We start from the raw sequence: 26,954 nt of genomic DNA on the forward strand, positions 1-26,954 counted from the left end.
CGGCTGTATGTAAGCCACATTGAGCCTGCAAAAAGGTGGGAAAATGTGGGATACAAATGCAACAAATAAATAAAATAAAAATAATTTTCCAGTGTGTCTAGCAGACGCGCATCAAAAATGAAATTACCGCAAGGGTCACTCGGTAGCCAGGCGGTAACTCAAAACTGACGCATGTTGGGCGCGCATAGGTGCCTACGTGGCTTAGTAAAAGGGCCCCTGATTTATTATTTTCGTTTTTATTTTATTTTTTATATTGTTTGGCTTTTAAGACCTTGCAGTTTATGGGTTCCATATTTTACACAGTTATGCAGCATTTTTTTAAAACTATTTTTTACTCAGTATTACAACACCTATATTTTGAATCACAGCATAAGATTAGCTAATTTTTTTAAACAATACACTTATCTATATGCGGAGTAGCCTAGTGGTTAGTGCAGTGGACTTTGATCCTGGGGAACTGAGTTCAATTCCCTTTGCAGCTCCTTGTGATTCTGGGCAAGTCACTTAACCCTCCATTGCCCCAGTACAAAATAAGTACCTGAATATATGTAAACCGCTTTGAATGTAGTTGCAAAAACCTCAAAAAGGCAGTATATCAAGTCCCATTTCCCTTTCCCTATTTGAGATTCTAGATGGAATGTTGCTACTATTGGAGATTCTAGATGGAATGTTGCTACTATTGGAGATTCTGTTGCTACTATTGGAGATTCTACATGGAATGTTGCTACTATTGGAGATTCTACATGGAATGTTGCTACTATTGAGATTCTGTTGCTACTATCTGAGATTCTACATGGAATGTTAATGTTGCTATTCCACTAGCAACATTCCATGTAGAAGCCCGCCCTTGCAGATCAGCAACGCGGCCACGCAGGCTTCTGTTTCTGTGAGTCTGACGTCCTGCACGTATGTGCAGGACATCAGACTCACAGAAATAGAAGCCTGTGTGGCCGCATTGGTGATCTGCAAGGGCAGGATTCTACATGGAATGCTGCTAGTGGAGGAGTAGCCTAGTGGTTAGTACAGCAGACTCTGATTCTGGGGAACTGGTTTGATTCCCACTGCAGCTCCTGGTGACTCTGGGCAAATCACTTAACCCTCCATTGCCCCTGGTACAAAATAAGTACCTGAATATATGTCAACCGCTTTGAATGTAGTTGCAAAAACCTCAGAAAGGCAGCATATCAAGTCCCATTTCCCCTTCATACATATGTTCAATAGCTACGGTATTCACCATGCATCCGAGATTTCATGTTTCCAGGAATTCATGTAATATATACTTACATATCATTTTACATAGTGTATTAGCAATTACATACTTCCGACTGAGTTACCCACCGTTTGTTTATTATTTATCAATTAGGTGGTTCAACATAACCTAGGGATTCTTTTACTAAGCTGCGTAGGCCCAGCTATTGCTTGGCCCTTGTGGTAATTTCAATTTTGGTGTGCGTCCACTATGGGCGTCATTACCGCCCAAATTCTTTACCGCTAGGTCTATGGCTGGCGGTTAGGTCTCTGACCCAAAATGGACGCGCAGCAATTTTCATTTTGCCACAGATCCATTTTCGGCACTTAAGTACATTTTTTTTGTGTTCCTCACTGTACTTTTATTTAAGTATTAAAATATACATTTATTTTTACTTTTACTGAAGTACTTTGAACAACACTGCCCAAAACTACAAAAAAACAAACAAACATTTGCTATTTGAATGGTTCAGTTCTTCAACAGCATGATACAACATTTCAACCAGAGTAACAGAAGCCTCTCTTAAAATGCCACAATGACGTTTTGTGGATAAAGTGGCACTGGATGATTTTCAAACAAATGAAGTTAAGAGCCTAATTCCTAGTTCTGATGGTCACACCTGATGTACATTCAATTCTTTTCCCATGAGAAACTATGAAGTCACAAAAACTCAGAAATGATAGAATGACATATGAGGAATCAGCTCTGAAGAATGGTCAGACGCTGAGGGGTCATACCTCCACGTTGACCATGATAAAGTTGTGCGCGAGTTCGGAGATGTCTTTGGATTCAGCAAATTTTGGTTTCAGTGCTACGAAAAATCAAAAGTATAATTAATAATAATATTATTAGCAACATGATTTGTATAGTGCATACCAGATATGTGACACACGTGCGGGGGGGGGGGGGGTAATTTTATAACTGAACACTCAAGGGAAAGGCCCAGAATAGGTGGCCATTTTAAGCCTAGTTTCTAAAAGCAACAGGCTCACAGAATCAGCCCTAACAGTGCGTGCAACTGTCAATACACAAATTTAGGCTTGCTTTGTAAAAGGCAGGGCTGTGGAGATGGTATACAGACCTTCAACTCTGACGTCTACCTATTTTAGGCTTTAAATACTGGATCTAAACTACTGGTAAATACAATACAATATGGGAATTTTCCAGAAGGTTTGAGGCCCTTTCACCAAGACAGCCCACGGTGGCATCAGCACATGGGACTGCCACGCACTGAGGCCACCTTTTACCACTTTGGGTAAAAGTGTGGTTTTTTTTAAAGGAGCAATAAATGGCCATGTGGTAATTAAAAAATTGCTGCGTGTCCATTTACTGCTGGAACCCTAAATAGGAAGCGGTGAGGGCTCCGGCAGTAACCCAGCGGTAATCGAGCAGCACACGGCACTGCCAGATTACAGCCGGACACGCCCACTTCCTATCCACCGGCACTAGAAAATAGAAAAGTGGTCTATCAAGTCGAAGGCTGCTGTTAAATCTAGGAAAATCAAAAGTGTGGTCCTTTTGGCAGCTTGACATGGGTAGTAAGACCAAAGAAGGCAGTTTCAGTGCTCTGACCTTTTTTTTTTTTTAATATCTTTATTGAGTCAGAGGTGTAATACCAAACATCAACAAAAAACTTATATATCCTGCTGGTTACAACACCGTTCTTTCATATGTATGGCGCAGTCATGTTGCCTCCCGTTTGAAACCAATATGCATAACCAACATCACCAGTATAACAATTGGTAACCGCCCCTGACCCCCCCTTTTTATCTTTTCTTCCCCCCTCTATATTCTCCCTCCCCCCTTCCGTCCTGAAACCTGTCTGATTGTGAGGTAAGGCTTCCTACAAATACAGATTGTTTAGACTTCGGATGACGTATTTTTTTCAACATAGTTGGGAACTTATTATTGGACTGAGCTGTTTGGCTTAGAGATGTTTAGATAACTGGTACTGTGTCCTAATGAAATGATGGGAACCCCCAGGCATACCTCCTACCCACCCCCACCCTGTTAGACTGTCAATGAAATGCTTGGATGTTTCACTTATATATACTGTCATCTACCACATTTGCTTATTTCCGATCTGACCAAGAAGGGCAACCTTCGAAAGCTAATCAAGAAATGTATTAAGTTATGTCCAATAAAAAAGGTATCATCTTATTTTCTTTTCCATATTTTATTTTATTTTGTTTGATTTCTATTGATTTACCAAGAAGAGCTTTGAATTTTCTGAAAGATTGTTCAATGTGAATGGATGATTGGAGATCATTCCAGAGTCTAGGGACATGGAAGAAATGGAAGAAGGCAGAATGCCTGGTGGATTCATAATGGGCTCGTCCAGGTATGTGGGGGAGGGGGGGGAGGGAATGAGGAGTCAAGGGAATGGAGAGAATGAGAGAGAAAAAGGAGTAGTTAAGGATGAGATTTTGAGGAGTACCTACATAGTCTGGTTTAAGGTGCTGTGCCTCGTCCATAAAGCTAACACAATACTGAATAGGCAGTCAGTGTAGACAAGATACAAATACAGAATGTTCATTTATTAAAATGAGTATATTTACAGGGAAAACATACCAAGAAACTTACATATTGAATTAGACTACAATAAGAGAAGGGGACTAAGAATCAAAAACCAAAAGAAGATGGTACTGTAAAAAGAAAAAAAAATAAAGGGAACAAAGGAAATAGGATAGCCTTTTCACTTATTGCTACAGCCCGCTTCACGATAATGAAGAAAGCACAGCTTCTGGACTGGTAACTCCTCTACCTTCAAGAAAAAAGCATAATGGTAGTAGGTCATTGAAAATAGGTATTGTCACATTTACAAAGCTGGAAACTGGGTTTGTGAGCCCTTGGACCACTGCCGAGGAGACAGGGCAGATCTCTGACAAACAGTTAGGCTTCACCTGCACCTGGCCACTTTTCACCAAGAGTTGAGCTCCAGGCTTCAGGTGGCCGGCAGGACTTACTGGACAGGGCAGGACTGGATAACAGCTAGGCAGCACAGGGACAGCAAGGCAGGGAAAGGATAGGCTAAAGGACAGGACTGAAAGCTGCGAGCAGCCACTGAAACAGGGAACAAACACAGCTAGACAGGAGACTGAACTGAAAGCTGCAAGCAGCCACTGAAGCAGGGAACAAACACAGATAAACCCAGAACTAGACAAAGACCTACAAACAAGACACAAGACTGGGAAACAAGCAATGCCCTAAACTAAACATAGACTAACTAGAACAGGCAAGACTTCAGGCAAGAACTAGAGCAAGGAAGCAAACTCAGACTGAAGTGCAAAAGCACCAACATACCAGGGCCTTAGACAAAATGCAAAGGCAAAGGCAGAGAGGTTCCAAATGGCTAATAAGCCCAGCAGCAGCTGAGCTTCAGCTGCAGCAATCATCAGGCAGCTACGGATGCAGTGCAGGGTCAAACAAAACAGACAAGTCTGGCAGCCTGGAAGATCCGGACTGAACTGGGCTAAAGTCTGGAACGGGTGATAGTCCATAGCAGCCACCGGTTCTGGCCACCAGAGGGCGAGGGGAGCACAGACGTAACAGGCATTTCCTCTGTCTCTCTTCCCCCCATCCAGTCTCTCTCTCTCCTCCCCATCCCGCGTCTGTCTGTCTCTCTACCCATCACCCTCTCTTTTTTCTCCTCATCCAGCACAGCTTGTCTCTCTCCAGTAAAGTATGACTTACATTGATTGTTATAGTGCTTTTCTGTTTGCCCCCTCCTCTAAAGCCTATTTGTTCAATCTCCACTCAAGATTCCAAGCATTCCCAGCCTTAATTGCATATATTCGGAGCAGTGTACTCTTCTTCAGTGTCCCAATTTCAATGTTCTCTCTACAGTATTTCCTCTTTCTCCAACTTACCCTCTTGCTGTCCCCAATCGGCTTCATAAACACAGCTGTAAAGGCGCAGGACGTAATCTACTTAGATTTTAGCAAAGCTTTTGACACGGTTCCCCACAGGAGGCTCTTAAATAAACTTGATGGGCTGAAAATAGGACCCGAAGTGGTGAACTGGATTAGGAACTGGTTGACGGACAGACGCCAGAGGGTGGTGGTAAATGGAATTCGCTCGGAGGAGGGAAAGGTGAGTAGTGGAGTGCCTCAGGGATCGGTGCTGGGGCCGATTCTTTTCAATATATTTGTGAGTGACATTGTTGAAGGGTTAGAAGGTAAAGTTTGCCTATTTGCGGATGATACTAAGATCTGTAACAGAGTGGACACCCGGGAGGGAGTGGAAAACATGAAAAGGATCGGAGGAAGCTGGAAGAATGGTCTAAGGTTTGGCAATTAAAATTCAATGCGAAGAAATGCAAAGTGATGCACTTAGGGAATAGAAATCCATGGGAGACGTATGTGTTAGGCGGTGAGAGTCTGATCGGTACGGACGGGGAGAGGGATCTTGGGGTGATAGTATCTGAGGATTTGAAGGCGACAAAACAGTGTGACAAGGCAGTGGCCGTACCTAGAAGGTTGCTATGCTGTATAGAGAGAGGTGTGACCAGCAGAAGAAAGGGGGTGTTGATGCCCCTGTATAAGTCATTGGTGAGGCCCCACCTGGAGTATTGTGTTCAGTTTTGGAGGCCGTATCTTGCTAAGGATGTAAAAAGAATTGAAGCGGTGCAAAGAAAAGCTACGAGAATGGTATGGGATTTGCGTTACAAGATGTATGAGGAGAGACTTGCTGACCTAAACATGTATACTCTGGAGGAAAGGAGAAACAGGGGTGATATGATACAGACGTTCAAATATTTGAAAGGTATTAATCCGCAAACGAACCTTTTCAGGAGATGCGAAGGCGGTAGAAAGAGAGGACATGAAATGAGATTGAAGGGGGGCAGACTCAAGAAAACTGTCAGGAAGTATTTTTTCATGGAGAGAGTAGTGGATGCTTGGAATGCCCTCCCGCGGGAGGTGGTGGAAATGAAAATGGTAACGGAATTCAAACATGCGTGGGATAAGCATAAAGGAATCCTGTGCAGAAGGAATGGATCCTCAGGAGCTTAGTCGAGATCGGGAGGCGGGGCTGGTGGTTGGGAGGCGGGGATAGTGCTGGGCAGACTTATACGGTCTGTGCCAGAGCCGGTGGTGGGAGGCGGGACTGATGGTTGGGAGGCAGGGATAGTGCTGGACAGACTTATACGGTCTGTGCTAGAGCCGGTGGTGGGAGGCGGGACTGATGGTTGGGAGGCAGGGATAGTGCTGGGCAGACTTATACGGTCTGTGCCAGAGCCGGTGGTTGGGAGGCGGGGCTGGTGGTTGGGAGGCAGGGATAGTGCTGGGCAGACTTATACGGTCTGTGCCCTGAAGAGCACAGGTACAAATCAAAGTAGGGTATACACAAAAGTAGCACACATGAGTTGTCTTGTTGGGCAGACTGGATGGACCGTGCAGGTCTTTTTCTGCCATCATCTACTATGTTAAGACCATTTCCTTGTGTATGTCACTGCTAGGTTTACTGGTCCCGCCCCTTATGACGTCAACTTCCTGTGTCGAAGGAAGTGGTTCTGGCAGATCTAGGACCAATGTGCGTAGGAAAACGGTCGCACGCCTGTGTCTTTATGGCTGCGTTTACTGGAAACGGTTTGGGTTTCAAAGAGTACTGATTCTCAGTGGTCCGGATTTCTGGCATCTGAATTTTGGACTTGCACTGTAAAATGAAAGGGTTTCCCAGGCTACCAGATAAGAAAGTAGTATTATAGGAGACTAGAGTATTGCACCGTACTTCCGCAAGCATGCTCGCAAGATACTTATGGCAGGAGAGGCCACTCTATCCAGGAAGCAAAGAATCCCTCTCCTCTGTTATTATGACTGGGAGGTAAACTGGGGCAGTAATGGAGCTCACCACAACAGCATGGCATGCCTTCCTGTGGGGATGAGGAACCCTTAAGTAGTAGCCTGAGCTGGCAATAAGGGTCTGGTACAAGAAGAAAACTATTTTGTCTGGAACAGTACACGTTGCAATGTGCTCAGAACCAAACGCGGGCACCAGAGTTGATTAGCTCAGAACCAAATGCGGGCGCTAGAGGCGATTAGCTCAGAACCAAATGCGGGCACTAGAGGCGATTAGCTCAGAACCAAACGCGGGCACCAGAGTTGATTAGCTCAGAACCAAATGCGGGCGCTAGAGGCGATTAGCTCAGAACCAAACGCGGGCACCAGAGTTGATTAGCTCAGAACCAAATGCGGGCGCTAGAGGCGATTAGCTCAGAACCAAATGCGGGCGCTAGAGGCGATTAGCTCAGAACCAAATGCGGGCACCAGAGTTGATTAGCTCAGAACCAAATGCGGGCGCTAGAGTTGATTAGCTCAGAACCAAACGCGGGCACCAGAGTTGATTAGCTCAGAACCAAATGCGGGCGCTAGAGGCGATTAGCTCAGAACCAAATGCGGGCACTAGAGGCGATTAGCTCAGAACCAAATGCGGGCACCAGAGTTGATTAGCTCAGAACCAAATGCAGGCACCAGAGTTGATTAGCTCAGAACCAAATGCGGGCGCTAGAGGCGATTAGCTCAGAACCAAACGCGGGCACCAGAGTTGATTAGCTCAGAACCAAATGCGGGCGCTAGAGGCGATTAGCTCAGAACCAAACGCGGGCACCAGAGTTGATTAGCGCAGAACCAAATGCGGGCGCTAGAGGCGATTAGCTCAGAACCAAACGCGGGCACCAGAGTTGATTAGCTCAGAACCAAATGCGGGCGCTAGAGGCGATTAGCTCAGAACCAAACGCGGGCACCAGAGTTGATTAGCTCAGAACCAAATGCGGGCGCTAGAGGCGATTAGCTCAGAACCAAACGCGGGCACCAGAGTTGATTAGCTCAGAACCAAATGCGGGCGCTAGAGGCGATTAGCGCCAAACTAGTGCTGCATTAGTGAGCGCAGAATGCTCAGAGGCTCTAGCGCTAGAGACGAGTGCGCCAAAGATTATCACAAATAGCATGCTGCTGAAGCAGTCAAACAGATGTTAATGAGGTCATTTCCTATTCCCTCCCAATACTCGAAGAACAACGCACAAAACAAAGCCACCCTTACCGCGAGAAAAAAAAAAAAAAACAATTCCAGCTTGGAGCTGGCGTTAGAATCATGAGAAATCCTCTCTGCAAACACCCTTTCTTCAAACACCCTTTCTTTAAAATCTGCTGGGTTTTATATAATTTGGAAGCAGAAGGAAGCCTGTGCAAGCCTCTAAGTGCTGGTGGTGAGAAACGAATGTGTGCGATTCAGAGCAAACCCACAAATGAAAGCACACATTGGCACTTGTTTCCTGAGTTTAAATATAAGTGTTCCAAGTTAAAAAAAAAAATTGAAACGCCTATATTTAAAGGAGCAGGAAACAGACGCCAGTGTGTGCTTCACTTTCAGCTTTGCCTGGCGTATGCTTCTTATCTTTCTCCCTAAACCAACCTCTCCTCTTCCCCCATTCTCTAGTTCTGTGGATAACACTCTCATCCTTCCTGTCTCATCAGCTCGTAACCTTGGGGTCATCTTCGACTCCTCCCTCTCCTTCTCTGCACATATTCAGCAGACTGCTAAAACCTGTCATTTCTTTCTCTATAATATCACCAAAATTCACCCTTTCCTTTCTGAGAACACTACCAGAACTCTCATCCACACTCTCATCACCTCTCACTTAGACTACAGCAACATGCTTCTCAAAGGTCTCCAACTTAGCCATCTCTCTCCTCTTCAATCTGTTCAAAATTCTGCTGCACGACTAATATTCCGCCAGTGTCGTTATGCTCATATTAGCCCTCTCCTCAAGTCACTTCACTGGCTTCCTATCCGTTTCCGCATACAGTTCAAACTCCTCTTATTGACTTATAAGTGCATTCACTCTGCAGCTCCTCAGTACCTCTCCACTCTCATCTCTCCCTACATTCCTCCTCTCTTATCTGCACCCTTCTCCTCCACCGCTAACTCCAGACTCTGTTCCTTTTACCTTGCTGCACCATATGCCTGGAATAGACTTCCTGAGCCGGTACGTCAAGCTCCATCTCTGGCCGTCTTCAAATCTAAGCTAAAAGCCCACCTTTTTGATGCTGCTTTTAACTCCTAATCCTTATTCACTTGTTCAGAACCCTTATTTTATCATCCTCACTTTAATATTCCCTTATCTCTTGTTTGTCCTGTTTGTCTGTCCTAATTAGATTGTAAGCTCTGTCGAGCAGGGACTGTCTCTTCATGTTCAAGTGTACAGCGCTGCGTATGTCTAGTAGCGCTATAGAAATGATAAGTAGTAGTAGCAGTCGTATGCGCGCAGGAGCTGAGCTTATTGCGAAACTCTTCTGCGCATGTGCCAAGCACGTTCCCCTCTTTCACTTTTACAGCGCACATATAATTTGTATATCATTTCCTCTGAGCAATGGCGAGCTAGGTTTGTACACTGTTCTGGCGGTATGGTTTCTGCGCTGTTGGCTTACTGTGTAAATTCTGAGCATCGGCCTGTGAGTACCTGGTGGGATAAGGCATGAAATTCTGTTCAGACTTTAAAAGGAAGCTAATAAGAATGTGATAGGTCACCAAACAGGCCAAGCTGGTCCAACTTTGTTCACCAAAAAAACCCAGTTTATTCAGAATATTCATATCAAAAACCCAACACGGTCCGTGTTTCGGCGCCAAAGCGCCTGCCTCGGGGGTCACAAACAACTTTCTCTGGTGTTTGCTGATCGGTTGGCTGGTCTTTTGTTCTCTCTGTGGATTAACTTGTTTTTATAACCACGTGCATACATAAAGGAATTATTCAAGCCAATCAGCTTCTTACTACTACTTATCATTTCTATAGCGCTACTAGAGGTACGCAGCGCTGTACACTTGAACATGAAGAAACAGTCCCTGCTCGACAGAGCTTACAATATAATTAGGACAGACAAACAGGACAAATAAGGGATAAGGACAAAGAGTAGCAAGATTCCGGAATCCCAAAGAGTAGCAAGGTTCCGGAATCCCAAAGAGTAACAAGATTTCGGAATCCCAAAGAGTAGAAAAGATTCCAGAATCCCAGAGACTACTACTACTACTTACTACTACTTATCATTTCTATAGCGCTACTAGACGTACACAGCGCAGTACACTTGAACATGAAGAGACAGTCCCTGCTCGACAGAGCTTACAGTCTGATTAGGACAGACATTCTCAACCCAGTCCTCGGGGCACACCTAGTCCCATCGGGCTTCTTCTCAGAGAAACTTGTTTGTGACCCCCGAGGCAGGTGCTTTGGCGCCGAAACACGGACCGTGTCAGGTCTTTTATATGAATATTCTGAATAAACTGTTTTTTTTATATTATCTCCCTATTGGTTTGCGCATTTGTCAGCCTCTACTTCTGCTGTTTTGCTTTGACTCTCCGTGGAGGCTCCTCCTGTCTTCTTGGATTTATTCCAACTTTGTTCACACCACAAATTGCAAAGTTTGTCTATGCAAAACCAAGAGTGGTTTAACCTGTCCCTGGTGACCTGGAGCATTTTTGAAATGTCAACACTCTTACCGTAGGATATTTTGCAAGATAACACCCCACTCTGCTGGCCTGAAAATCCAGCTCTAATTTCAGAGAAATGAGATTTAAAAAAAAGCGTCCACTACACCAACTAGGGGTCCTTTTTACTAAGCCGCGTAGGCACCTATGCATGTCCAACGCGCGCCAATTCAGAGCTACTGCGTTGGCCCAGGCGATAATTTCAATTTTTACCCACATCCACTACGCGCGCTGCGCTAACCGAGCAGTAATCGGCATTGTAAGCACTGACGATTACCGTCCGGTTAACGTGTGGGACCTTATCGCTAAGTCAATGGGTGGCGGTAAGGTCTCAGGCCCAAAATGGATGCATGCCAATTTTCATTTTGACGCACATCCATTTTCGCCCCCCCCCCCCCCCCACAAAAAAAGGCCTTTTTTGCAGGTGCGCTGAAAAATGGACCTGCGCGTGTCCAATACACGCATCTACACAGCCCAGGTCACGTTCTGGCGCACCTTAGTAAGAGGACCCCCCCTGGGTTCCCAACTAGGAACCTGTTACAAAGAAACAACATCAGTTTGCTTAAGAATAGAAAAAAACCAAGGCAGAAAAACAACTTCTTATGACATTAGCTGTGTGACACAAGAAAGCCAAATCCCTGAACTAAATTTCCAAGTATAAAATGAACTGGCTTGAGAACTCGGCTGCTGCCAGAGTCTGGGAAGAATCTACCACTGGGAGCGCAGTGCACCACATCTGCTGCAGGGGGCGGCAGGACATGAGACACTTCGATGTTGTCACCTGTCACTACTCAGTTCTACACTTCAAAAGTTCGGGCAATAATGAGCTTATACTGCCAGGAGAAAGGAACGCTGTCGTCTGTCACTACTCAGCCCTACGCTCCAAAAGATCGAACAATAATTAGCTCACATGCCAGGAGAAAGGAAAGCTCCTCGCCTGGCAGACATAGGGATGTGACCCTGCAGAGTAAAGAAGCCTGCCAGCAATTGTCTTGGCCTGCAATTAGACATGATTTCCTTCCCATTTTGGACTGGGCCAATAGGCAGTTGAACACCTCATTGTCTGTCTCTCTTTACTCTTTCAGACAGAACTGTGCAGGTTCATTTTTCACATACACGGTGCCTTCTGAGAGGCAGAAATAACATGGAAATGTGTTACATGTCAACACAGAACCAAGCAGCATACATACCTTTGCAAGCTCCACACCAGGTCTTGTGGATGAGAAGCATGAGAGGCAATCCACTAAAACATTTTTAAGAGAAGGAGACATCATCATTACTTATAGAACAATCACAGCTTATCATCATTATTTATATACAACAATCACAGCATTAGAGCTTTATATTACATCAACATTATTAATACCCATCCACTGTGAAGAGTATGAAATGAGCTCTGTAGTCACGCTATAGAAATAGTGTTTTAAGACAAAACAAATAAGAAATCGAAGAGGCAGGTAATTGTTGGTTGTACGTGGGTTGTGTTTCTTTGCCAGCAGACACAGAGAAAGATGCAAACTGACTCTATTCCCCTAAAAAAGCTGGGAATTTAGCCAGTAATTTTTGTATATATAATTTTTCATATCTAATATAACAATAACATATAAGCTACTATTGATACAACATTTAAGCACCTCAAACAACTTTAAAGCTTTACAGCTCTAACATTTTCCCCCTCCCCAGCTGCAAGTTGTACAACTAAAGAAAGTTTGATTCTAAATTACAATTATGCATTTTGATTTCTTATTGACTTTAGTTTTTTGTGCTTCTGACCATTGTTTTTTTTTTAAAGGTTGAGCGAGTATGAGTCCCCTTTAAAAAAAACAAAAACAAATGGTCAATAAGAAATCAAAATGCATAATTGTAATTTAGAATCAAACTTTTCACACTTCCCAGCATGCACTGCTTGTTAACTTAGATATTAGGAATACCTGATTTAGGCATACAAGGTGGCTCTATCTGTTCCCCCTCAGCAGCTTCAGCTATATGTGCTGCAATCATAATTAGGGTAATAAATTGAATAGACTATGAATTTAATCTCTGAGCCTCTGAGTTTAGCAACATTAGTCCCATAAGTTTAAATATGGTTTTACCTGTTATTTGTTTTAACAACAGCAGACCTATTTTTTTTATTTATTTTATGTTTAAACGTTTTTTATTGACATTACAGTAACACCAACATTGTCATACAGGTTCTGCATATAACGACCATCCAACCGCAATCTAAATATACAACAATTGCTAACTAACATACAGCATTGTGAATTTAATGCCAACATTTATTACCCCATCAAATGTACCTATCCTCCCCCCGCCCTCTCCCATTCCCTTCCTTAACCCCCCCTTTACCCCAGACCTGAAAAAACCATTCAGTAACAGCCCGTGGAGTTCACCCTGTATTTAAAAGTAAACTACGACCTCTATGGCTTAGACTTTGCAAATAAGGGCCCCAGACAGCCAAAAATGTGACCCTCTTTTTCTGCGAGAACCTAGATTCTCCCGCCTCCCAAGACACCAGCTGATGTAACTGGTTTCTCCAGTGCCAGTATGCCGGAGGATCCTTGACTGTCCAGTACTGTAAGATACATTTCCTGGCCAGTAAGCTCATCTTACGGAGCATTAGTGTTTCAAAGCGATTCCGCCCTCTAAAGGACCCCGGAATGTCTAAAATCAATTGTTCAGCTGTCCCCAGGATTCGTAGCCCCAACCGCTCCTCCCAAAACCCTCGGACTTGTGTTTATTTATTTATTTTATTTGGTGCATTTTTACCCCACATTTTCCCATATAAGCAGGCGCAATGTGGCTTACATTAAGTCAAAAGGATACAATGCAACACAGAGATGGGACAGAAACAATGTGACAAGAGGGGAAGGAACACGGAATGACACGGGTAAATGACAGGGGTGAAGAGCCAACATGTGAGAGAGGTTAAACAGTGGAGGAGCCATGCCAAAACCTCTGCATCTTAGGAATGTGTTCCACATGTGGGCAAATGTGCCCTCCTGACCATTTTCAGTCATGCTGCTGGCTAGCACCACTCTATGTGGCCCTTTTAGTAAGCCACGTAAACGCCTCCAAATTCAGATATCAAGTGTGAAAGGGGAAGTCATGGGAACCCTGATACTGCCGTCTACAAAACGTGACGCTTTATAGTTCCCCTCTTCAGTATATAATTCCCATATATTCATACTACGCCTAGTGGAGTGGAGGAGTAGCCTAGTGGTTAGTGCAGCAGACTTTGATCCCGGGGAACTGAGTTTGATTCCCACTGCAGCTAGCTCCTTGTGACTCTGGGCAAGTCACTTAACCCTCCATTGACCCTGGTACAAAATAAGTACCTGAATATATGTAAACCCGCTTTGAATGTAGTTGCAAAAACCTCAGAAAGGCGGTAGATCAAGTCCCAGTTCCCTTTCCCTATTTGTAGATTCTACATGGAATGTTGCTACTATTTGAGATTCTAGATGGAATGTTGCTACTATTAGAGATTCTGTTGCTACTATTGGAGATTCTACATGGAATGTTGCTATTCCACTAGCAACATTCCATGTAGAAGCCTGCCCTTGCAGATCAGCAACGCGCCTGCGCAGGCTTCTGTGAGTCTGACGTGCGTCAGACTCACAGAAACAGAAGCCTGCGTGGCCGCATTGCTGATCTGCAAGGGCAGGCTTCTACATGGAATGTTGCTAGTGGAGGAGTAGCCTAGTGGTTAGTGCAGTGGACTTTGATCCTGGGGAACTGAGTTTGATTCCTACTGCAGATCCTTGTGACTGTGGGCAAGTCACTTAACCCTCCATTGCCCCAGCTACAAAATAAGTACCTGAATATATGTAAATCGCTTTGAATGTAGTTGCAAAATACCACAGAAAGGCGGTATATCAAGTCCCATTTCCCTTGGTCTCTGTACCAACGACCATCGCTAAAGCAAAGAAAAGGTGTGACAATGGGCACCCCTGCCACGTTCCTCTTTCTAATTGGAAGGGCTTGGCGTAAGTCCCAGTGAACTTTAGCAAGCATTATGGTTCCTCTATAAGATCTGCATCCATTGTAACAGCCTGTCCCCCCCCCCCCCCCAAGTTTACAAAGCCTTGATGCGCTAATACCATCACAACCCATTCACTTTGAATGGGCTGTGTTGGCATTAGCACACTGGGCAGCCGCTAAAGAGACAAGTGTCTTAAACAAAGCCAGGGCTGTGGAGTCAGTACACCAAACCTACAAATCTGACGCCCCTATTTTTCTACTGTCTGACTCCAACTCCTATGACGTAGAGTAAATCCGATTTAGGGTTGGTGGCAGAGCAGTAACCACCAGGGCAACATCTCTAATCATTTCAAGATATAACTTCTTTGAAAGGTAATAAATAGAAACAAATCAAAGCATAGAAAAGAAAATAAGATGATACCTTTTTTTTATTGGACTAACTTAATACATCTTTTGATTAGCGTTCGAAGGTAACCCTTCTTCTTCAGATCGGAAGCAAGCAAATGTTGACAATTATCAGAATATATAAGTGAAACACAAAAGCATTCCAATGACAGTCTCACAGGAAGAGGGAGGGGTGGGTTAGGTGCTTTTGTGTTTCACTTATATATTCTGATGTCAACATTTGCTTATTTCAGATCGGGTTACCTTCGAAAGCAGTCGGCTCCGCCGGGATCCCTGCTCCCTCTGCCCTGGAACAGGAAGTAACATCAGAGGGAGAAGGGAGAAGGAAACCGGCAGAGCCAGCAGCTGTGCTGCTCCCTGCAGCACCCCACCCTCAGTATGCCACTGGATGACAGATGAAACAAGTCAAGTCCTGTGCCCTGATCATGGCTGGACAGATTCAGCTTCCATAGCTAGAGAACAAGGCCAGTGACGGGCAGACTTCTACAGTCTGTGCCCTGAAAATGGCAAGGACAAATCAAGATCAAGTCTGCATAAGTAGTATCACATCATACCTTATACTATGAGTTTATCTTGTTGAGTAGACTGGATGGACAGTACAAGTCTTTATCTGCCATCGTCTACTATGTTACTATGTAAGAAATTCCTCAAGAATCTGGTCTAAAGAAAAAAAGCAAGCCAACGAAGGGGGAGGAGGAAAAAAAATCACGTGAACGTGAGTGACAAACAAAAAAAAACGTGAGCTAAGTCTAAGGAGAATTTCAAGAAGTCTTTAATGTTCAGAAAACCATCTGCGACGTCAATAATGCATTATTAATGGTTTTCTGAACAGACGGCATTTACAGCTCAGTGCTTTCACTGAGGATTCCACAGAGTTTCAACTGACCAACAATAAAGAAATGCAACGTGGACGCAGCAGCTCACAGGTTTGCTGTGCTTTGAGTGAACGGCAACGGCTGCGCGGGGGAGTGGAAACAGAGGTTTACCAAATGGCTTCCTTCCTTACAGTGGGCTAGATAGGAGCCAGCACTTCCACTCCAGCGGCGAACAGGCGGGCGAGCGAGCGGGGGGTTGTAAAAGCAGCAAGCAGGCACGCTCGTCTCCGTCCGCTTCCCTGCCCTCTCAGCGTCCCGCCCGCCCCGAAAGGAAATTACATCAGAGGAAGGCGGGACGCAGAGAGGGCAGGGAAGTGGACGGAGACGAGCGTGCCTGCTTGCTGCTTTTACTACTGGCGCCCCGCCCGCCAATTCGCCGAAGCGACTTTGGGTAAGTCGTCGTCGGGTGCCCGCGACCACGCGACATGGTACGCTGCTGTAGTGTTTGCGCTTGCCGCTTGGGTGGGCGGGCCGAAATCGGGCAGCAGCCTACCCTGGAGAGATCAGCTCAGCTGAGCCAGAGCAAGCGGGTGCCTTTTCTGTGGTGGTTGCTAGGCTGCTGCACAGTGTGTGTGTGCTTGGGTGGGCGGGCCTGAGCTGAAATTGGGTGGGCCTGGGCCCACCCAGGCCCACCCGTAGCTACACCCCTGTTTCAACAGCAAGGATCTTATGTATTTGCCATTACATAAGAGATTTACCTGATCGTTGAGGCAGGCCCCTGTGCTGAAACACGGCTGTGTCAGGTCATTTTTATATTGTTTACATTAAAGACTTCTTGAAATCCTCCTTGGACTTACCTCACTTTTTTTTTTTGTTTATCACTAAAGAAAAAAAGCTGCATTTTTCTATAAATTTCAGGAAAATATTTCTGCCGTTTTTTTAAAGGCCCTGTAATGAGCAAATAACGAATAGCAGGCCAAAGTGTCATTTCTACCCTTCCACCACTCCCAATCAAAGTAACAAATTCCATTTTCCGCAAGAAGAAAGTCTGTGTCTGTACGTTTTCTCCATCCTGACCTAGGGCTCAGCAAACCTCAACATTCTCCTCTCCAAGTATTAAAATCATACTAAACTAACCCGACCCACTCTTGCTAGACGGGCTGCTCACAGCTGCTGGAGATGACAAGACGCATGAGCAGGTGAAACATCGGTCTGACTCATTTTGAGAGTTCTTATATTCTGGTAAAGGAATTATACTAGGTGTGCCTGTTCTAATATCTTTACCGGAAAGGTGGAATGCTGATTTCTAGCAGAGAACAGTCTACCTGTACTGGAACATTCAGTTTGCCTATCTTTTCTTCTGATTTTTGCTGTCTTTCACTGGATAACTCTCTGAGTATCGTTGTCATCACTCATTTTGAAGTGCTTATGTTTCTCCTCAATGCGGCTTTCCTCGGTCATTCCCATTGACACACACATAGTACACTGAAAGATTGTTATGATTCTGTTAGAATTCTGCCAGTCAGACAGGGGAATGCTTGGGACTGCTCCTGAGTGGCCCGTCAGGGGCTGAGCTGATGTCAGTCTGATCTACTTAAGCTTACCTTTCCCTACAACCCCTGCTTTGGCGTTATTCCTATTCTGCTGCAGCCTTCCCTTCGCTCTGTCTGAGCTGTTAGCTCTGTGTTTTTGTGGAGTTTGGTTACTCCTTACCTCGCTTGCAGTTTCCTGTTGATTTGTTTCAGTCTGCTGGCTGCTTCCAGCGTGTGTCTAATTACCTCTTTATTCTGCACCTGGGATTCTCTCTGTTTGGCTGTGATGCTGTGTGGTGAGTTCCTACCTCGTAAGTTCCAGTTTGTTTGTTTTAGTTACCCTCCTGTGCTGTGTTTGTATTCTGTTTGTAAGTCCTGCCCTTGTAGCAGACTCCGGCTACTTTGTTTCTCTCGGTTTGTTTGCTCTTTCCCTGTAGTTCTGATTAACCCTTTATCTACAGTGTTCCCTGCCTCTGGCAGCTGTGCGTTCAGAGCTTGGTTTAACCCTTTGTCTGCAGAGTTTCCATGCTTCTGGCAGTTGTCTGCTTAGTGCAGTCTTCCCTTGTGACCATTCTAGTTCTTCCTATTTCCCTCCTCTCCCCCTATGTCCCCACCCGTAACCTCCGCTCTCAGGACAAATCACTCCTATCTGTACCCTTCTCCACCACCGCTAACTCCAGACTCCGCCCCTTCTGCCTCGCATCACCTTATGCCTGGAACAGACTCCCCGAGCCCATACGCCCTCCCTGCCCATCTTCAAGTCCTTACTCAAAGCCCATCTCTTCTCCCTTGCTTTTGGCACCTAACCACCCACCTTCCCCATTCATGATACCTACACTGACTACATAGCTTGTTACCTTTAGATTGTAAGCTCTCTTGAGCAGGGACTGTCCTTCCCCATGTTTTAACTTGTACAGCGCTGCATAACCCTTGTAGCGCTATAGAAATGCTAAGTAGTAGTAGTAGTAGTAGTGAGCACTATTCCCTTTCTGTGCTGGGTGTGTGTGTTAGGCTCCGCACTCCATTTTTGCCGACTTTTTCTTTCCCTGTCTGCTGAGGGTCTCCACCTACAGTATCTTTATTTTGTAGTCCCTCATTTCCTTTGTGTGCCGTGGGGTTCTGCTTGACGTGTTTCTGTGTGTGCTTCCCTTTCTCCCCTCCCTACGTATGAGTCAGTTCCGGTACGGCCGTGAGGCCCGCCTGCTTGAATTCTGAGTATATGGGTTCCTGATAGGGCATACAGGCGGGCCTCACGGCCTATCTTCCCTTTTCTGCAAGTTGGTTGCTGTGTGTGTGTGTGTGTGTGTGTGTGCAGGACTTGGTAGATAGGGTAGCGTGTAGTGTATGTTTGGCCCAACCTTGGCCTAACACCTATACTAGGCCTCAGCCTGGACTCAAGGGCATTACATGTTATTTCTTCCACATAGTGCTCCACAATTTTCTGTGCTGTTAGTGAGGCTGGCTGCTTAAGATCTGCCTGTTCCTCTGGGGCTTGAGGCCTGCATCACCAGGCCTCTAACGTCAAAGACAGCAGAGCAACACAAAAAACCACGTTGAACCCGATTTGATTGGGAAAATGTGGGATATAAGTGAAACAAATAAACCCGGAGAAAACAGAACAATGATGGCAATACACATTGCTTTCAAGACCACACAAGTCCCTTCATGGTCTCTGAAGATCATCTCCTGATAATTCTTATCCTGGTTCAATAACAAGCCTTGCCAGCTGCACAGCATCCTCTGCTCTCTCCAAAACAGTCCAGATTCAAGTAATTTACACCATTAAATCTCAATTGCTTCAGCTCTGCAAAGTCCCTGAGATATTGGGTATTTTTGCTTATGCGACAAAAATAAAAGATATTTCAGCTGACTGTCCTGCAGAGATTCACCGCTGCGCATAGTTTTTTTTTACACAACTCCAGGTTTCAGAGAGCAGAGTCCATGGTGAACAGACAGGACGAGAACATTAACTTTTATGGAAAACTGATTTTCTGGAGGTCCCCCCCATTTCATTTATGACAATCAAAACAATTTGGGTCCTTCTTTGCTCACCCTGGCTTAAAGCCATGATTGCACTGCAGCTATGGCCCAGAGGAAGATGCAGCTTCCTTAAGAAATGCTTCCAGCGCTGCTCCTGTGTAGGTCCACTGGGTGTCGCTAAAAGAACACTGCTATGCTATACCCTCCCTCACAGCCAGCGAGTACTCCTTCAGCAGCACTTCCAGCCCTGGCCAATCAGTAACCAGGAGGGCTGCTGAGGCTCCTTTGTATCACCTTAGTGGTGAAATGCACAGTTCAGAGAGGGACCAAAAGTGGCAAGGAGGAAAGGGGAGGGAACACCACAACCCGGATGGGGGCTAGGGGGGCACGCCCACTTATCTAAAGTGTGGCCCTGAGATTCAGCAGTCAGAAATGCCTCACTGATCCTGGACACATCCACCATGCCTGAACACTTTCTGCCTTCAAAAATATAATCATCTACCTCATCCATGTCGATCCTCCATAAAATGCAAAAAACAAACAATCAATCATAGCAAATGCAGTCTGTTCTATCAGTGTTACGGACAAGATCGGGAGGCGGGGCTGGTGGTAGGGAGGCGGGGATTGTGCTGGGAAGACTTATACGGTCTGTGCCAGAGCCGGTGGTGGGAAGCGGGGCTGGTGGTTGGGAGGTGGGGATAGTGCTGGGAAGACTTATACGGTCTGTGCCAGAGCCGGTGGTAGGAGGTGGGGCTGGTGGTTGGGAGGCGGGGATAGTGCTGGGCAGACTTATACAGTTTGTGCCAGAGCCGGTGGTTGGGAGGTGGGGATAGTGCTGGGAAGACTTATACGGTCTGTGCCAGAGCCGGTGGTAGGAGGCGGGGCTGGTGGTTGGGAGGCGGGGATAGTGCTGGGCAGACTTATACGGTCTGTGCCCTGAAGAGCACAGGTACAAATCAAAGTAGGGTATACACAAAAAGCAGCAAATATGAGTTACCTTGTTGGGCAGACTGGATGGACCGTGCAGGTCTTTTTCTGCCGTCATCTACTATGTGACTATGTAACTATTTCCAGTGGAAGAGACTGAACAAGATACCATAAACCCGAATAATTCTCAACACAGACACGTCAGTAGGTACTGCTGTCTTTGTCAAGGGGACAAGTCAGCAATGATTTTATCAAAAAGCCCAAACATCTTGTTAGAGATGAATCAGTATGCCACTGGCTTGAGCATTTTTATGTTTAATCTTCTAGCTGGAGCACTGTTGGTACTACACGACGATTACACATTTGAAGGTGGAACATCTTTGATCACATATACAAGAACCACCTGTCTAAACCTCATTTAGAAAAAGCATTTGGGAAATGTATACATAATAGATTTCAGCTGGAAACACTGAATGCGTCGTATACATTGATATCATCATTTCTTAATGGGACATTGGCTTAAAGGTGAAAAGTGCCATCTTATTTTTCCAGTCTGGGCATAAAACATTAACTAATACGGCTCATATTTAGCATCTCAAAACAGTGGCGTTGCCATGGGTGGGCCCAGGCCCACCCAGCAGCAATGTGGCTGATGTGGATCCCTAAGCCCCACCAGCCCAAGACTCCTTGCATCTCTCCCTCCCCTCCCCTCGACAACTGGGGTCTCTTAACTGCACTCCTCCAAGCCCCCAGCACCTTTTAAATCCTTCTCTTTACTGGCAGAAAGCAGACCTACTCACATCTACTGCTCACGCCGGCCCCAAGCCTTCCCTCTGATGCAACTGTCTGCCTTGGCCTGGAGAACAACAATCTGGGCCAATCCTAATGACTTAGGCAAGATACCCTGCTGTACCATTGCATTAAACATAGCTGTTATTGGGGGAACAACTTAACTTTTCAACATCTTATAAAATTTGCCCCTATACCCATCTGGTCCAGGTGCTTATCCACAAGAACTCTGTTGGATGGCCCAAGACATCTCTTCCCCCTTAAAAGGAGCATTCAACAAACGTAGGCTAGAGGGTTCTAGTGCAGGAAGGTCTATACTCGATAGATACATTTCACTCTCTAATAGTGGAGGATCCAGTTGGGCATAATAATCTTTCAATAAAAGTTTGATAACTAAATCCCCATTTTCCAGAGTCCCCTGAGGTGATAGCAAAGTGTCAATTTTAAGTTGACCTTGCTTTGGATGAATCAAGCGGGTCAGCAACCTACCACTCTTATTAGCAAGCTCGTGCATTTTATATTTAAAATAAGTAATCGAGTTTTGTATAGCAGAAGTAAGCCTTCTCCAGAGTATCCCCACACTCTGGAATGCACTCCCTGAAAGGCTCCACTTAACACACGACTATCTGTACTTCAGGAAGCAGGTGAAAGCTTGGCTCTTCAACCAAGCCTTTAATGGAAGAAGTAACTAACTTGTTAGTCTCACACACACGAGTGACTCGGGCTGCACATACTGCAGCAGGACATGTTTATCCACTCCTACCCTAGCTAAGATAATTTTTAATCACCTCTCTGAGCTCATGTGCAATGTTCTTTAAATTAGTCCCCTTAATTTCTAACTCCTCTTACCTATCTATATGTTCTATCTTTGATTTATTCTTACTGCACACCGCCTTGAGTGAATTCCTTCAAAAACACAATAAATAAATAAATCTAAGGCCTATTGTAGTTCTTAATGTTGTGGTTTGAGTCTAGTGACCTCCCTTTCTAGTCAAAGTCATTCCCTCTCCCTGGGCTTTTTTTTTTTTTTTTTTTGATGACTGGTATATGCAAAGATCTCTCCTCGTAGTAGCACTTTAGCCGTATCCCATCAAAGGGCTGGATTGTCTAAATAGATATCATTTGTTTCCTTATATAGATTCCACTTCTGGAAGTCAAGAAACTTCCCATCCCTATAAAAACATAGGGGAAACTTCCATTGAAAATAATGTGGTGGGGTCCCAGGGAAGACCAAAACTCCTTGTACCATGGCACGGTCCGATATTTTAATAGGACCATCTCTGCCCCGAGCCAGTACAAATATTGGTCTAGAAATCAAAATATAATCAATTTTGGACATGGTAGAGTGCACTGAGATAAACGAGTCCAGTCACAGTCCACTGGGTGCAAAATCCACCACACATCCACCAAGTCCAGAATGTCACATAATAAGGGAGCATCCCTGGAAACATGAAAAGCCCCCCCCCCCTCCAGATCTCCCATGGGATCTATCCAGCAAAGGATCTCCGAATTCATTAAAATCTCAATTCTAATAAAAACAGAACTCCATCAAAGCCCTGAAGATGCTGAATAATTTGCTTGTAAAAAAGTTCTGCTATAAAGTTTTTGTGCATAAATATTACAGAGAAACAAAGGTCGACACTCTGTAGTGAGATGTACAATCACATATCTCTACCTGCTGTATCCTGTATAATTCTATATGTGGTAACCCGGAACCCTTTACGAATATGAATGATGACTCCGGCTTTTCTGACCTTTACGGAAGCCTCAAAATAGTGCCCCACCCACCATCTACATAATTTTTGATGCTCCTTAGTGTCTAAGTGCGTTTCCCATAAAAAAAAGCTATCGTAATCTGTTTCTGATTCAAGGCTTGCAAAATCTTCTGCCGTTTAATGGGTGATGAAATACCTCCTACATTACAAGATGCTATATTGAAAGACATTACGAAACACCTTGCAGAATAAGGTGTACAAATTCAAATACTTCCTTAATAGGGCAGTGAAGACATCCCAGCCAGTATCTCCCCCACCCAGTTTGAAGAACCTATCTACTTATTATCCCTTCCATCCTACCTAGGATATCTCTGCCTAACCTCCCCATCCCTCCCCTCTCCCACCTTCTACACCCTTAAGCTATTAAGATTGCTCATCTTATTATCTTCCTCATCCCCCCCATCCCATCCCTCCCTTGCCATCCCAGACCCCACCATTACACCTGCACCCTACAGTGCCAGACTTCTCCATCCCTCCCCATTTACCCTCCACAATGAAAAGAAGTACATAACTGTGATGATAAGGCTACCCTTTCAGTCCAAGTCAGCATAAGAGAGCACAACTCCAGCACCAGTAAGCATAGCTGCTCATAACCAGGCCCAGTAAATCATTGCAAACGTAGGAAAACTACTGGTTCAGTCAGGCAAGCCAGGAGCACCAAAGTTCCTGGAGAGCCAGTAATTCAAAAGACCTGATACCGAGTTACAAATTATGCTTAGTCTGCGCTTCCACAGGCTTGCTGCTCTGGCGAAAAGACCTCATACTTCCAACGGTAAAAAGTTAATCAATATAGTAACATAGTAATATAGTAGATGACGGCAGAAAAAGACCTGCACGGTCCATCCAGTCTGCCCAACAAGATAAACTCATATGTGCTACTTTTTGTGTATACCCTACTTTGTTTTGTACCTGTCCTCTTCAAGGCACAGACCGTATAAGTCTGCCCAGCACTATCCCCGCCTCCCACCACCGGCTCTGGCACAGACCATATAAGTCTGCCCAGCACTATCTCCGCCTCCCAACCACCAGCCCTGCCTCCCATCACCGGCTCTGGCACAAACTGTATAAGTCTGCCCAGCACTATCCCCGCCTCCCAACCACCAGTCCCGCCTCCCACCACCGGCTCTGGCACAGACCGTATAAGTCTGCCCAGCACTATCCCCGCCTCCCAACCACCAGTCCCGCCTCCCAACCACCGGCTCTGTATATGTACAGGGCCAGACTGCAGGAAATTCAATGAACAGACAACCCAACAACAGAACTGTTTTTCCACACACAAAACCAATAGAGGATTATTGGAAGTGATGAGCAAAGATTTGAATAAATTATCAATAGAAGGGTGTCAAAAAAATCACATAATGTTATAAATCTATCTAAAAGAGAATTAAATTCAAATGAACTTTCTATCCTGAATAAAGGATTATCTTTCATACCAACACCACGTTACAATGCTTTGAACACAAGAATAGATTTATTTAGACTCACGAGAAAATTACGTATTTTGGAGCTTTTTCTAATAAGAACACATTCACTACAGAGAGTTCTATAATTAGAAAGAATAGTACATGGGTACCTCATGTTCAGGGTACTGTTTTTATCTTGGTTTGAATAAATTATTTCTTTGTTTTTTTATATATGTGTATCGGTCTACTTTTTATAATAGATTTTTATGTAGCAAGTAGACTGTTGCCTTTTTTGTTTTCTTTTTATCAATATGTACAGGGCCAGACTGCAGCCAACCACCATTAGAACGTAAGCATAAGTATTGCCATACTGGGACAGACCGAAGGTCCATCAAGTCCGGTATCCCTGTTTCTAACGGTGGCCAATCCAGGTCACAAGTACCTGGCAAGATCCCAGAAGAACTGCAAAACAGATGCAGTTTTCAGTGCGTTGCCCCATTGCCCTAGGAATCAGGAAATGTCCTTTCCCTGCTGGAAAGGAAGGCAGTGCTTTTCTAGGGCTCAGTATTGCTGTAGTGCTGCTTTTTCATAGCTAAAGTTGTTACTGTTCGAGTTCTCAGAGGTTTATTTATTTCAAAATTTTTACCTCACTTAACAACTAAGCAGCTTACAAAAGAAAAATCTACTATAATAAAACTCACCCTCAACATTCTGAAGACAACATTCTGAATTCACTCAGTCACTCCCTGAAGGGTTCGTCAGTTCATGGTGGTGAAGCCACAACACTGACCATGTCTCTCTGCCTCGCCCTCGCATGACTGACCAATCAGAACAAACACCCTCAACGTTCTGAAACACAAAGGACCATCACAAACCGTTCCCAGGCAACGCTAGGCGACAAAAAAAAAAACCCGGAAAAAACAATCCACCACTCAGCAAAGGCTGACCCCCCCTACAACCACATTCACATTTCACCAACAGAAAGACCCCCATCCACAAACCTCCTTGACATACAAAACCACACACACACACAATACAACAGAAACACACCCTCAAAGCCACACACCCTCAAATCCATCCCACTTTGCCAGCACAGCACAGCACATTCCCCAACCCCCCACCCAAAAAACAAAACAAAAAAAAAGACACACATCAACAACCTGCACACACACCCCACTCTCACACACACAAAATAACTCTGTGACACACACACACACAAAAAAAAAGCCACATGCTAGCGCCCGTTTCATTGGTTTCGGAAACGGGCCTTTTTTACTAGTATATACATAATTCAATAAAAACAACACACTCTTTGGAGTGCTGGGGGGGGGTAGTAGGGTAGGGGGATATCTGGGCGCTTGAGGTAATGGGTTCGAAAAGGGGAAAGGGGTGGTCTTGGGGTTTGGAATTAGATAAGATTATTGCTGTATAACATGTGTTTATATTTTGCTGTGTTCATAAGGTGGGAGAGGATACGGAGGGTAAATGGGTTTGGTCTGGATAGGGGGGTGGGGGGGCATGTTAACAATTCAGAGGTTGACGATTGTACATCTAGTGTTTTGTTTCTTACATGCTGTGTTGTCAGCGAATATATTGATTTTCTCGTCAATAAAAAAAGATTAAACATAAAATAATAATTAAAAAAAACTACTTGATGAAGAATCCAGCAAAATGATTCATATTCACAAAAGGTGTAACCATAGGAAAATTACTTTGCAAAAAAAAAAAAACACACACACTCTTGACATTGTCCGTTTCCATCAACATTTATGACTGACTGTAAAAATATCTCCTAACAAGAAAAAGCCTTCAAAAATAAATGAGTCTTAAGAAGCTTCTTAAATTGCTGGAAGGTCAGACAAACACTAAGATACCCTGGAAGGCAGGTTCATAATCCTGGTCCTGCCACAGAAAAGAACGTCTCACATAACGAACACTAAGAAAGACGGGTTCCACCCAACATCTCTCGCTGTCTGATCTTAAATCCCAAGTTAGTCCAGTTCTAATATGATAGGTGTGTTATATAGGTTTGTTTGTTTGTTTGTTTGTTTGTTTATTTATTGCATTTGTATCCCACATTTTCCCACCTATTTGCAGGCTCAATGTGGCTTACAGAGTTTGGTTATGACCAGGGGTGTGCTGGTAAATTTTTAACAACAGGCTCTTTCTCCGGACGTAGCCAGCTCTGCAGTTGAAAGGGCCAGGGGTGGCCGTGGCGGGGAAAGCAACACTTGCCTCTCTCTCCTCCCTCCCTTCGTGCGGGCACGCTAGGCATACCTTTGCTGGCAGCCAATAAATGGACTGCCACCACTCCCAACGTCTTGCTCTGAGCAGCATGCTGGAACTTCTCTCACATGCTCGAGAAGTCCCAGCCTTCTGCTCAGAGCTGGAAACAAGGAGTGGGGAGCAGCAGCAGTCTATTTACTTGGTTGGCAGGGCTCAGCATCCCCACCAGCAAAGTAAAAGAGAATTCAGCAGGGGGCCCAAGCCCATATTTTGGAAGCCAGTTGTTAAAGTAGCCATGAAGGGCCCTACTTTAACAACCGGCTCCCAAAATTCTCAAAAAATTAACAACCGGCTCTTGCGAGCCTTTGAGAGCCTGCTCCAGCACACCACTG

The 26,954-nt window shown here is 44.9% G+C and overlaps 1 protein-coding gene across 1 annotated transcript in view; it reads right to left on the reverse strand.

Annotated features, from left to right (window-relative positions):
• The window catches only part of TXNDC12 (thioredoxin domain containing 12), a 55,165-nt gene that overhangs the window by 11,859 nt on the left and 16,352 nt on the right, over positions 1-26,954 (reverse strand). Inside the window, exons 3-4 of the mRNA XM_030205885.1 lie at positions 11,917-11,969; positions 1,987-2,060 (exon numbers count right to left, since the gene is read on the reverse strand). Of these exons, the coding sequence (XP_030061745.1) occupies positions 1,987-2,060; positions 11,917-11,969 (127 nt within the window). The remainder of the gene's footprint in view (positions 1-1,986; positions 2,061-11,916; positions 11,970-26,954) is intronic.

The sequence above is a fragment of the Microcaecilia unicolor genome, chromosome 6 (genome assembly GCF_901765095.1).
Source record: "Microcaecilia unicolor chromosome 6, aMicUni1.1, whole genome shotgun sequence".
NCBI lineage: Eukaryota > Metazoa > Chordata > Amphibia > Gymnophiona > Siphonopidae > Microcaecilia > Microcaecilia unicolor.